Source organism: Culex pipiens, chromosome 2 (genome assembly GCF_016801865.2).
Source record: "Culex pipiens pallens isolate TS chromosome 2, TS_CPP_V2, whole genome shotgun sequence".
Classification (NCBI taxonomy): domain Eukaryota; kingdom Metazoa; phylum Arthropoda; class Insecta; order Diptera; family Culicidae; genus Culex; species Culex pipiens.
In genome coordinates, this window is record NC_068938.1 from 24335054 (window position 1) to 24349803 (window position 14750).

Consider the following 14750-nt stretch of genomic DNA (forward strand, 5'->3'; position numbering starts at 1 on the left):
GCATGTTTGCACTGTCAACTGCTGTAATGCATCGAGCTCCTGCTCGTCGTGTTGTTGTGGGTGCATTTTTGCAGTCAGCAAAAGCGATGCACGTGGAATGCGGTCCATGTTTTCGGGAGAGTTTACGACCAGGATTGAACAAGGGCTAGATCGAGCAAAGGTTCGGTATCTACTATTGGGACATGAGTTGAACGTTTGAGCATACTGTGTGAGTGGAGATGTATTTTAATAGAAACGAATTACTGAAGCTTTTTAACAGTAGTTTTTTAAAAGATGTAAAGTAAAGATATTGCTTTAAGAATGATTATTCAAAACAAGTTAATTTTCTCGAGTAAAAATACCCATCTTTGCCAAAATTTTGAATAAAAATCTGATGTTTAGCTTCATAACGGCCTAAAAAAACCCTTTTTAATTATGTTCCAATTTTAATAAAGAAAAATATCTATGAATTAAAAGGACTCGTCAAACCATTCTGAAAATTGTTTTCATATCTAAAGTAGATCTAAAAACAAAAACAAAAACAAAAACAAAAACAAAAACAAAAACAAAAACAAAAACAAAAACAAAAACAAAAACAAAAACAAAAACAAAAACAAAAACAAAAACAAAAACAAAAACAAAAACAAAAACAAAAACAAAAACAAAAACAAAAACAAAAACAAAAACAAAAACAAAAACAAAAACAAAAACAAAAACAAAAACAAAAACAAAAACAAAAACAAAAACAAAAACAAAAACAAAAACAAAAACAAAAACAAAAACAAAAACAAAAACAAAAACAAAAACAAAAACAAAAACAAAAACAAAAACAAAAACAAAAACAAAAACAAAAACAAAAACAAAAACAAAAACAAAAACAAAAACAAAAACAAAAACAAAAACAAAAACAAAAACAAAAACAAAAACAAAAACAAAAACAAAAACAAAAACAAAAACAAAAACAAAAACAAAAACAAAAACAAAAACAAAAACAAAAACAAAAACAAAAACAAAAACAAAAACAAAAACAAAAACAAAAACAAAAACAAAAACAAAAACAAAAACAAAAACAAAAACAAAAACAAAAACAAAAACAAAAACAAAAACAAAAACAAAAACAAAAACAAAAACAAAAACAAAAACAAAAACAAAAACAAAAACAAAAACAAAAACAAAAACAAAAACAAAAACAAAAACAAAAACAAAAACAAAAACAAAAACAAAAACAAAAACAAAAACAAAAACAAAAACAAAAACAAAAACAAAAACAAAAACAAAAACAAAAACAAAAACAAAAACAAAAACAAAAACAAAAACAAAAACAAAAACAAAAACAAAAACAAAAACAAAAACATGTCATTTTTGTCATTTTTGTCATTTTTGTCATTTTTGTCATTTTTGTCATTTTTGTCATTTTTGTCATTTTTGTCATTTTTGTCATTTTTGTCATTTTTGTCATTTTTGTCATTTTTGTCATTTTTGTCATTTTTGTCATTTTTGTAATTTTTGTAATTTTTGTCATTTTTGTAATTTTTGTAATTTTTGTAATTTTTGTCATTTTTGTCATTTTTGTCATTTTTGTCATTTTTGTCATTTTTGTCATTTTTGTCATTTTTGTCATTTTTGTCATTTTTGTCATTTTTGTCATTTTTGTCATTTTTTTCATTTTTGTCATTTTTGTCATTTTTGTCATTTTTGTCATTTTTGTCATTTTTGTCATTTTTGTCATTTTTGTCATTTTTGTCATTTTTGTCATTTTTGTCATTTGTCAAATTTTTTTAACGTTTTGTTGTGAAATGATGATGACGCACCTATTTCTCCTATTGTCGCTAGTATCAAAGTGAGAAAACCGATTTAAAGCCCCCTTAGGAGGCCCATGGGACGTCTACTGCGCCAAGATACAACATCAATTCGCCGGAAATTTCAGTGGATTTATCGGTGCCCGTTGCTGGCTGGCTGTGGTTACTGTGCACCACACTCACCAGCTAGAAATCGAACCCAAAGGCAAAATAGCATTTCCCATCAATCCTTCCTCATAGATGCGTGGGAAACCCAAGCATCGTTTTGCCTGTTGCTCTGTTGTGGGATTTTAAAGGACGAGTTAACATTGTTCCCTGACGTCACACGGTGAAAGTGGTTGGAAATCGATTTTGCAAGTGAAGGATAACGTATTGGAATTCTGAAAAATCAGTTTTTGCAATTCCGTCCTGAAACTATTTACTTTTCCTGTCATTCTTGAACGACGAAATGGCCTACTATTCTGTACCAAAAATTATAGAATCGAATAGCAACACTTTTCAAAATAAATGCTGAAAAGTTCTACTTTTCAGCACTAAAATGTGTGCTGAAAGGTTGAACTTTTCAGCTTTTTTTTTAAAAAGGGATAATTTTCAACATTTTTTTTTGACTTGAACGATTTATTGAAAAAATACATGAACATTTGACTTATAGTTTCACTCAAAGGGTGTTTTTTGGAATTGCAAAAAATGTTGTATGGAACCTCGTTGGATAAATGTACGACTAGTATTATACCTTAATGTAAACTTAGTTTATTTGATTTATTTATTTATTTATTTTTAAGATTAAACAACTTACTATTTCCAATTTAATTTATTCCTCAAAACTTCAACAGGTCCCAAAGCTTGCAATCAAGAGAAGCTTCTTTCCCCATCAAAAAATAAATTGCACAAATGTCTTTACCAGAAAAGCAAAAGGACTTCAACTTTCCGCGAACCGGCTTCGGCTTTCGAAAGTAGCATTCACTTTTCCGTCCGCACTCTGGTCACGTTCTTCAAATGCGCGCATCTGCCAGGGGGTGGTGGTGAAGGAAAAAGTGTCCGCAGCAAACGGAAAAAGGCTTTCCATCCATTACACAATTACACCGCTCTCTAAGATTGAAGTCGAATTCTCAAAGAAAAGCTCTCCAATCAAACAGGTTGCACGAAATTATTTGGCACTCGGCTTTGAAATTAAATTGCAATTTAGCAGGTAATGACTGAAGGGTTTGCGAAATTGGGTAAGCCATCCACAATTCGTCGTTATTGGAAGCCGGGCGGCGAAAGTTGTCACGTTCGTGGAGTTGAACCACGTGACGGCGGTGTGGTTCCCACGTGGCTCGGTTGCCAAATGCCTGATCTCATATATCAAGGTGTGATAGTAATGGCTCCGCGGATTTATGACTCATGGGATGGCAATTTCAGAGCGGTGAACGTGTGGAAATTTTTAAATCTCCTTGCTTGGAAAAGCAGATCGGTGGAATTTGTAATCTCATCACTGTGGGGTTTTTGTTGGGGATTCCTAGAATTTTACAAATTTCCATAACAAAGTGGCAGAAATTTTGTCGGAAGGTGACGTAGAATAGCGAATGAATGCTTTGATGGATTCGAGTAGTGGTTATTGATGGGATTCAGCACACTAACTCGTGGCCATTCATTTTGGATTGAATTCAAAAGAACATGAACTCAATATCATGAAGTAGATGGGATATAAGATCTGAGATAAAGTAGCTTCATAAGAATGCTCATAAAAACATGAAAGAACCTTGCAAAAAAGAACCTCATATCCCAACCGTGTGTTGATGACATGTATTTCAAAAAAGCTCACCTGCCACCCGCAGCGAGCTTGCAAGCAGTAAATTTATTACTTTCATCAAAGGGTACTCCACTGCATTGCTTGTTAAAAAAATGCAATATCGTGAGCGTTTAAACAAGCTGCTGGGAAAAAAGAATTCGATATTTTGTACGGCAGGCTTGCCGTTCGATGTGAGCAGTTGATGAGTTCGAACATTCAATGTTGATTGATTTGCAATTTTTATGGAATTGTCAACATTCAGCACACTTCAATCAACTTTGTAAAAATGAAAACGAACCGGAGCAGACGGAAATAACCTGGGTATTACATTTTTTGATATTTGAAAATACTAGGCCAACAACATTTTATGTTATTTATATCAAGATTTGTTATTCATCGTTATGATTACTTTTTTGTTATTTGATTGTTACTGTAATAACAGACTTAAATCATTTTAAGTAATTCTTCGAACAAATCTTTGATATCATGTTTTTGTTATTTTAACAACTAATCCGATTATCCCAATAACAGTTGGAGGTATTCTTCCATAACCAAAAAATGTTATTCCTAAGTTGTTTTGGCTTTCAACCAATATCAGATCAATAACAAATTTTGTCATGATAACATAATCTGTTCTTGAACCCTTATGCAAAAATTAATTTTTCAAGAAGATTCTATTACACTTTTTGATATTTCAACAGTATTTTTTTATTGAAATGGCATAAATTTTGTTATTACCGTCTGCCCGGGAACATCATTCCTTTTCTGTAATCATCTCATTTATGGAATATTTCTCGAAAAGAAGTAATTTCGCAATTCTCGTTAATCTTTTTTCAGTATCATATTTGTTTTTCTCTTTCGATGAAAACAATGTGAGCAGCGCAGCGTGGGTGGAAAGAGAAAAGTATTATTTCAGCAAGTAAATATGTGAAAATGAGCGGAAAATATCTTTTGTTGGGGAAAAAAACACATCAAGAGGGAGTTGATTTAGTTGCCTTTTAACTACAGGTAACAATGGGTGTGCTCCGCTCAATGCTCTGCTCGTGGCATGTGAGGAAATTGGCTGCGATAAATATTTTTCCCAAAGAATACGACCAAGTGCTGTAACCTGCGACGAGTTTGTGTGGGTGTTATTTTCAAGGTGAGCTGTGTGAGATAGTTGGATATTGGACAGTAGTGAGCAAATTTTTTTTAGAGTTTAATGATTGTGGAAACTAGTTTATGCGTATTGAATGTTTAAAAGCCATATGAATTTATGAGATTTTGGTGTTATTTTTTGAATGAATTTTACAAAAGAAGTTTATTTGGAGAAGAAAATTTTGTTTTAATATTTAAAATATCCAAATAAAAAAAAATCTATCCCTTCTGAAAGTTTCTTCATGATATTTCTTGTTTTGAGAAAACAAACTTTCAAATTTACAACTAGTTTTCCAGCACACAATATTCATTTATGGTTTTCACAATTTCTAAAGACAACTAGCTAAAAAATTCGAGTGAAGAATAATCAAATACTCTTTAAAAATCAATTTTCATTATTTTTGTTCTTAATCTCAAAAAAAAAATCAAAATAGAACAACAAAAAATATTTCAGATGATCAAAAAATACATTCAAAAATATACTTAATTCTAAAATCTTTGTTTTTTTCAGTGTTAGGCCTTATTTTGAAATTTTGGTATTATTTTTATCATGAAATTTGATGTAACTTTCATTAAACATTGAATATTGGATAAATTATATTTGCGATTGGTCATCGAAAGTTTTTTTAGTGCTTTTAAGTGATCGAAAAAAAATGAGGTTTAGAAGTATTCTAATGATAATCTTTTTTTTCGAAAAATTGCCAACACTGCAAAATAATTTCAGCTCTTGCTGGGAAAGCTCAAAAAGTGCCTTTTTGATCTTCTTAAAAAGCAAAAAAAAAATGCGCAAATTGAATCATTTTTTTTAAATTAATTGAAAAATATACACATTTTTAAGTGTAGGTACGTGATGTTTAGGCTTAGTGATTGTTCACGCTCAAAAATTGAAAATATCGCTGGGACTTCAATTTCAAAATAACAAATTCCATGAAACATGTTATGTTAAAATTACCTTGAAGAGTTAATGTTTAAATTACATAAACTACTTTTTATGCTTATATTATTTTTCAATAAACTATATTTTCTTTCAACAATTTTGAACGTGACACTGAAATCTAATTTTAACCTTATTTTTTTTTTTGCTGTTTTTAGTCACGTAAGATTGTACTCACCAAGAACAAATACCAATATTAGGAGTGGAATACGAAAATTGGTATTGGAAAAAAGTTTAATTTTTTCAAATGATAATAACTAAGAATCCTTACCATCAATAAATAAAGGGCGGGAGTATTTTCTTTAATTGACTGATAAAACTTAAAATTTTAGTTTTCGATTCGCTTCTATTTTGTGTATTTTAAAACTTTTCACCTCCCTTTTCAAAAAGGCGAAAAATATATAAAAATAACGGCAAAAATAAAACAATTTGTACCCAAATCTTAAAAATAAACTAAATGATCAGTTTTAGTGATTTTCACACTGGACATTTAGAAATTTCATCCAACCAAATAATCGATTATGGTGAAATTGAATGAGACTCTGAAAAAAGCTGCAATGTTTTGAAAAGGTCTCATTTTAGAGATCTGAAGTATTTTTGGTAATTATGTTGTAATTCTATCTTGAAAGCAAAATGTTATTCTTATTGTCAGTAAAATTCAGGATTACATGTTGGGTCAGTGTGTGGCCGAATGGTTACGCTGTCCGCTTTGTAAGCGGATGATTCTTGGTTCGATTCCCATCTGCTGCAACCTTCCATCGGATGAGGAAGTAAAATGTCGGTCCCGGCCTTGGTTGTTAGGCCGTTAAGTCATTCCAGGTGTAGGAGTCGTTTCCAAGCCATAAGTACAAACAACAAACCAAACCAAGCCTACTCCGGTGGAATCGCTGGCGGCGGTTGGACTCGCAATCCGAAGGTCGTCAGTTCAAACACTGGGGTGGAAGGTTCCTTGGAGTAGAAAGAGGTTTGGGTGCTCTCCCCATTCAAGCCTTCGGACTCCTAAGTTCGAGCAGAAACTTGCAATAGAGACCACAAAAGACCCGGGGATCGTTAATGTGGATGGTTTGATTGATGTTGGGTCAGATTTTATTTTTACTGATTTTTATTTCCATAATTTAAGTATTCATAACATTATTTTTGTATTAAATTTTGTAACACTTTTATGTTAATGTACGTTTAGTTTTTCTAGCAATTCTTTAATGGTTCATACAAATAAAGCAAAATTTGTACAAATATAGCAAAATTTCACAAGATTTCACGGAAATCACAAAATTCTACTCTCCACGAACTCGTTAAAAAATCACTAACCCTACTGATGTTGTAGAATTTTTCTTAATTTCACATAAAACATTTCCGAAGACATCACAGATTCTGTTCTCAACAAACATTGATTTAGTTTAACAAAATTTGTCCAAGTTTGCCGAATTCTCAACCACTAAACAGCTTGGTGAGCCAAAAACTACGAAATTCTGTAAAATAATACCGATTTTTATTAATTATGTTCTTCTTTGTCCAGTTTTCAATTGATCTTGATCAATCTTTTTACTACCGAATTATGAAACGTTATGTAAATGTTAAGAAACAGATTTCATAGTAGGGGAGAGTGGGGAGACTTGATCCCAAGCCTGTATCTCGTCAGCATGTGGGTAAAACAATTAGCTTTGTTCTAGAAAGTTGTGCAAAATTGACTAAAACTCATTGTAGAAAACAAAGTAAAATATTAAAAAAATGTTTAGATTGAGTTACACACAATTTTCTAAAAAGTGCTTCAAAAAACTTCCAAGAGATCTTTTTTCTTTGTTTTGATAAGTATAGAAAACACTCAAAAGATATTCAAAAAAATATTTTTTATACATGAATTGTTTGATAAACATATCAACTCCAAAACCCGTACGCATTTGACATTAAATTTATCATCATACTATTTTTACAATCAATTGTTTAAAAAGTGCGTTTAGGGAGACTTGATCCCTGCATTTTTACAGTCACTGGAATCAGCCTCAAGATTATATAATTGAGCTGGGTTTTCGTACATAGTTTCCTTTAGTATAGTTGTACATAACTTACTGCAGTTTGAACCATATTTCAAAAGTTTTGTAAACAAAAATTACCAGCTTTTGCAAACATGCTCAATTTTGGTCTTAAAAAGAAAATTTTATGTTTTTGAATATTTTGCATGTTAAACTTGTTATATTTTGAATACAAACGTACAGGTTTAATGTAAAATTGCTGTAACTTATAGAAAATTAACAGTTTGGATGAATAAAAAACATGTTGCTTAAGATTTCTTCAAAATGTTGAAAGGGGGATCAAATTACCCCCAACATTTTGAAAATGCCGGTTTAAAATATTTTTTTAAAACGCTTGGCATGATTCGAAGAGTTTATCTGATGAAATATCCTTATCAGCCAAACATACTTGAATGTGTAAGCTTTCAATTCATGCAAAAAGTTCATAGTTTTGTGAGAAATTGACAGAGTTATGTGCGATACAAAGAAAGGGGATCAAGTCTCCCCACTCTCCCCTATTAAGAAACTATTTTTGTTAGGGTAGTCAAATTTGTATGGACGATCCAATGACGCAAAATGGCAAATTTGAAAAAGTCCCTAAGAAGTTTAAGGGAATTCGCCGAAAATTCCGCGGAAGCAGTCTTTTTGAAAAAGGTGGAACGATGTTTTCGGTCGCAGAAATTACAGATTTGTCCAAATCAAGTTCTGCAAAAATTTTAGGATCACCTAGAGATGGTTGGTTGGTTGAGTAATGCCCGAGAACCAGCGAGTTGAAGTTACCGTTCCACCTTTTTTGGGAGGCTTGGGCGTCCATGTAAGTTGGACATACGTTGGGCGTTCCAGTGTTAAGGTGGGAGCTCCAAATTTGAAGGATATGCGCCGAAGCCAACTAAAATTGGTTAAACTGGAGCGATTTTATGATTTTTTCAAATGTGTTTTTTTTTTTTTGCAAAAAATGATGAAAAGTACCATTTTTGGGACCACCCTATGGTGCAGGTTACTCTGATGTCCAAACAAAACAAAAAAAAAACAGTTCTAATTATTTTGGCCAAGGCCCAGAAAAAAGTTAGGCTTGATCGAAGGACTATTTTCGGTTTATACTCTTTTCAAATTTAATAGCTGCATAATTGACTTTTATTCACCAAATCTTAAAATAAATTGAAAAAATAAACATGCATTTCCAAAAATATGGTGTTTTGCAACCAAACTTCTGCCCCAAGCTGTACCTAAAACTACCCTCCAAGAAAAAAAACCCAGAAAAATGAAGGTCGCGTCGCCGTCGTGGCGAAACAGACAGCTGTTTTGTGTTTACAAGCCATTGCTTCTCCACTGTTTTCCTTCCGCAAGTTCAAGAGGGTAGTGGAAGAATAAGAAGCCAACATTGGAATTGCTGCAGTCTTGTGGCTTCCCCCCGGAAAATTCCCGTGTAAGACGGCAAGACAACCCCGAACAGGCAACTTCGTGATGGCATGTGGGAACAAATGTGGTTTTTCGTGCTCCACCCACCAGCCCCTTAGATCGATTCACACGGAAAACTGTCTGCGAAAGCACGTTTTTCTGCTTGCTTATGCTTGCATAACTACAGTTTGCCAGAAGTAAGTCACAATTGATTGGGTTTTCGAGTTTTTGAAGGTTGGTTTGGGTGAAAATGTGATGAGAATTATTCTTCAACATTAAAACAAACAAAAATTTACGGTTTGTTGAAAGATTTCAAACTAAATTCCTACGTGATTTTCACTCTGCTCTCGACAAACGTTACCCAAGCTTTCGTCATAACAAAAGAAGAACCAAACAAAAAAGCTCCGACAAACATTTAACGGAAAACTCCAAGCTGATTAGCATACATCGTTGTCGGAAAACTGAAAAAAAACGACGATTCCTGGTCCGATGTCTGATCCGGATGATGCTACCACCAGATCCCGACGGTGGTCAGTTGAGGGAAAAGCGAATAAAAAATGACTGGTCTGGACCAGAGCCGGGCTACCACCCGGTGTCCGACTTATGAGCTTCGCCGGTTTAATGGCAATGAGCCCGTGTTGCGCTTTCCCGCTGGTATTTTTCAATCTGCTGTGGCTCTCATATTGCCATAGAGTTTTTTTTCTGCTGTTGATTTTTTTTCCTGTTTAAACTGTAGCAACGTGGCTTTTCATTTGGTGTGGATATTTTTTATTTCATTTTTATGATATTTTGTATTCTTTGGAAGCACCCTGACCAACGGAACAGGATTGCGTTTATGGCTTTTGCTGATGTGTTTCCATTGTTTTTCATTAGAATTATGATTTTGTTTCGTCGGTTATTAAAACCACAAGGAAAGCATGTGGCAAATAACAAGCTTGAAATCATGGTATTAAAATTTTACACTGACAATAAAAAATGGTTTTTGCAAGATGAAAATAGTCCCAGGAAAAACATCCACATTTAAAATCAACGATCATTGTACTTTTACATGAACCATCTGTTTAAAAAAAACGAAAGTTCTGTAATTTTTTTTTGATTTAGCATTTGCGAATAGATGGTCTTTTCCGAAACACTTAATGAATGTATTTTTTTTTAATTTGTTTTTTTTTTTTTGTTATTTTAATTCAGAATTGTGATCCAATCGATAGAATTGTGCATTTTTTGTTATTTGACTCTCTCTTCAGGGTATTATATATACTATATACAGCAGTTTCATATTAATGTTTAGCTAAAAAAAAGTGTAGTTTTTTTTGCGATGATAATCATATTAAGCATGATTTAAACAGGTATAAATATTTTGAAGTTTTGTGAAATTTCGATGGTCCTGGAAAAAGTTTTTTATCGCAAATTTTGTTTTTCCTCAATACCCTTATTTATTTTCTTAAAAACTAATGATTGTTAAACTATAATAGATTTTACAAACCCTTTTTTTCATTTTAATGTTAAAACCACAACAATTTTTTTTTTTCATTTATTTGACCAACTCCCTTTTCCCTCTTCCATTCCCACCACGACTTTAACCAGAGGCAAGGGAAATAAACGTTAAATTTTTTTTTTCAACGACCATGGTTCACGCCATTTTAATCAAATTTATCTCTCTTGGATGCAAATGAAAGATGATATCGTCGCCATCGTGCTAACTTGTCATACGTGCATTTTGGACCAAATTGAGTTAAGAACGCCATTTTGTGCAGCTCACAATGCCTCACCTTTTGACCTTCACAGATCCCCAAAATTCGATTCCAATCCTGAGATATTCAATAAAAACCAAAAAAGCTCCGCGGATTTTTGTCACTTTTCATATGATTGCACTTAAATTCCCATAGAAATTTTGAAGTTTTTTGAAATAATATTTGTTTTGCCCCCTGATTTCTTGGGCCAACATTGAAGGGGGGGGGGGGGGGGGGGCGACAAAAAATTTTTAAAAAATTTGAACCAGCCTTAGGAAAATAGAGAAAAAATACAACCATAAATTTTTCAACGCTTGTCACATTTGTTTAATAACTTTGTGAAATGTAAAGTTTTAAACTAACAGTGAATTAAAATTTCCAATGTTAGCTCCAATTCTGTAAAGAACATCAAACCCCGAGTTTTTGGATGAAAAAAATTAGACAAAATATGGTCAAACTTTGTTTGAAGATTTTTATTTTCCCCGTTTCAAAGGGGTAATTTTAAGCAACTTTTGTTTTTCGAAGAGCATTACTTCTTTAATTTTTTTTCACGTTGTTTTTTTTTAAATTAAATATGTATTTATTGAACTTTCTTATAAAAATTACATTTCTTTTACATGCTAATTTGTATGGCTTAATGCTCATCATGTTTGTTGTATTTTTTTGTCTAATTATTAACTGTTCACATTTATTTTATTTTATTCAAATTGTTTTACATTATTGTATTGAATAACTCGGAATTCTCGGAAAATTTCACGTAACTAAGAAGTATTGAAGCTGTAAATTTGATTGGAAAAAATGCCATTTAGAATGAATTAAAATATTTTTCAACAATTTGTAGGATATAGGTTGAAACGGGTATTCGCCTAATTGGTACAGCATTTGACATACGATCACAGGGTAAGCAAGATCTTCACGGTGTGTTTTTTAGAACAAACTAATGATAAAAAAATCAGTATGTCTGGTATTTGGCACCGTGAAAGAAGGGCTCTTTCCCGACATTTGCGGGGTATACCGAAATATTTCGTCGGGGAGTCTAGAACAACTTTTTTTTTTGAGGATTATTTTTCGATTTTATGGGATATTTGTTCAGAAAAATCACAGAAAATCGGTGCATTCATGTTGATATCACTCAAATTTTTTATGAAAAATCGAACCAAACTTACCAGATTTCTAGCTTTCTTTGAAATTACCCCAAAATCCAAGCTGGAAACCCCGATACGACCGAATGTAAATCTTTTCTTTGTACAATTTGTCATGAAATTACAGCATCACACTTTCCGGAAACAAATTTGAGCATTAAACAATGCAAAACATAGATTATTTATTTAATAAGCTGTTTATTACCCAATAGGTTCCGAAAATTATTTTTTCAATCCTCGGCCACATCACACTATTACATTTTAAAACATTTTGAAATCAATCACATTGTAGAGAACAGTTTTATGAATATGTTCCATAAAAAAGTATCAGTGTTGGTTCAATATAAGCAGAGATAAGCCAAATTTCCTGAAATAAATAGTGCCTTTCTCCAAAATGTCTTAATTTAATTACCTTTCACATGATGGGCTTCAAAAGACCTTTTGAATGCATCTAAGAGAGTTGGAATTAATGAAGTTTTACGGAAATACGAGCAATTTTCAGATTTTTCATGTTTTTTGGACCTCAAACTTCACAGCCCGTTTTACCCCACTTCCCTTTGTCGTAGAGGGCTCATATTTGGCATGAGTTCATCTCATGTATAGACAAGCAATCGCTGAAAGTTTCATCCAAATCGGAGCACCTCGATACGACCTCTAGAACAAACCGAGCAATATTCACAAAAACTGCCTCTTAAGTTAATGTATGTTTCGAGAGATTATAGTTCCATAAAGTTTGGCCCAAATTTGGGATAGTCGATTCCAAAACTAAATTTAGTTTACATGGAATTACCCATACTCTACATGTTTGAAGACACAATTTATGATAAAATAAGAAAACTCAACATGATGAATGAAAATAAAATACTTAAAACTTCAAATTACAATGTAAATTACAAATGTAATCCAAACAAATTGTATGCCAATAGCAATTGATCTCTGTTGACATCTCTCGTAGCTACATCAAGAATAATTCTGCATAGTCTCTTGTTAATCTGCCAACAATCTCTTTTTAATTATGAGATTTCTTCATCCCTGGAGTAATAATAAACAATCTCGATTCTAGCTGGCTCCTTGGGCATACTCTAACCCTCGTCCTCCCTCTTGCCCTGGTCAGACCAAACAAAAACTCAAGGGGACATAAAAGCCAGTAATTGTAGCGTCAGGACCATTCTTAGGGCATCATCATGACCCACTTTCCGGACAATTGTCATCCCCCCGTTCTATTCTCTGAGTGAGTGAGTAAATAGTCACTTCATTTACGTTCCTTTCCGGTTCTTTTCTCTACTTGTTTTTGCAGGATTTGAGCCAACAGTTTACGAGAGCAATCCCGAGGATATTTGCTGTGAGAAGTTGCAGTTTTTAGCGCAAATTTATCTACGCTGAGCAGCGCACACAAACAAACAAGCAAACAGTAATAAACGTGGAGAGGGATCCCTCCAGCTGATCCTTGAATAGTGGAGTTCAACCAAAACAAACGCACCAAAGTGAAACATTTTCGTACAAAACAAAACAAGTCAGAAAAATGTCCTCATCAACGACAACGGAAGCCAGCGTGGATGTGTCCGAGCTGAAACGCCTCGAATGTCTGGCGAAATTGAACGAATCCGTCGAATCCGCCACCGACAGTGGTAAGTTTGCTGAATTTACAAATTTGTGAATTTTTATCCCGACCCAAAAAAAAACACAATTCAGTTCAAGGTTCACCGTCAAAAAAAGCTTGCAACAATGATAACAAAAAAAGAAGGGAAAATCCCAAGTAATGTGAACAAAACTCAATTAAAAATTCATCAGTGAAACTTTGTCCTCTTTGTTTTTGAACTTGTTGTTCTGGGTGGATGCCATCTGCAGCAGCCGGCACAACCCAACGTTGAGTGAAAGTTCAACGGGCGGAAACGCTGCGTTGTGGCTGTCGTGTGACATTGACGGGAAACGTGAAATAGTTTTCCCTGTTAGTCCGGTTTCTTTTTGCGTCATCGAGTTGAGATTGTGGACATTTTTTTTTTAACTTTTCAACTAGTGAAATTTGAGTGGTTGAGTTTTGATGGAATAATGATTGATGGGAAATAAATTATTTGTCAAAAAATAAAATAAAAGTTTAAATAAAGGTTGCAACATTTTAATTTTAAAAAAGTGCTGAGAGATGCGAAGCACCAGTACAGCTTTTTCAAGTATGAAACCATCGCAAATATTCTTAAAATGATTATCAATGCCGGAAAATGTCTTCAAATAGATTGTCACTAGATTGTACATAAATGTCTTCTATCCATTTTTGAAAAAAAAAAAATTGCTGCGCCCAAATTTTTCGGACCGGTTTTAAAGGGATACTTTGAGAAAAATTAGCAACTGCTTAAACAATGTAATAAAGCATTCAAAAATTTACTGTTAATAAATGATTCTGAGCGATTTTTCAAATCTGTTGAAAGAATCACAAGTCAAAGTAAATACAAAAAAATGTTTGTGAATTTCAGATTTATTAATCATAAAATTAAAAAAAAAAAAACATAATATGTTAAAAGATATGTGTTTATATGATATGAACCATAAATTTAAGAAATATGACAAAACTTAAAGACTCCTGATTTTAAGTTAACTTCAAAAGTATTTTTTTTAATTTTTTCTACACAAACCTGTAAAACCTGGCATACAAGAACATAAAGTAAAGCAATCCACTTTTACGTACCCCGGGTCTTTTGTGGGCTCTGTTGCAAGTTTCTGCTCATTTCTAGGCGTCCGAAGGTTATGTGTGGTGTGTCACTCATAACCTCTTTTACGCAAATGGACCGACGTTTTACTTCCCCATCCGATAGAAGAACATGAATTCTTTAAATTGTTGGAAAAATATTAGTGAAAT

The 14750-nt window shown here is 32.8% G+C and overlaps 1 protein-coding gene across 1 annotated transcript in view; it reads left to right on the top strand.

Moving 5' to 3' along the window:
• Nucleotides 1–14750, top strand: part of LOC120419015 (calcitonin gene-related peptide type 1 receptor) — a 177500-nt gene that overhangs the window by 138757 nt on the left and 23993 nt on the right. The window contains exon 4 of the mRNA XM_039581582.2: nt 13197–13527. Within this exon, the coding sequence (XP_039437516.1) occupies nt 13422–13527 (106 nt within the window). The 5' untranslated portion in view covers nt 13197–13421. The remainder of the gene's footprint in view (nt 1–13196; nt 13528–14750) is intronic.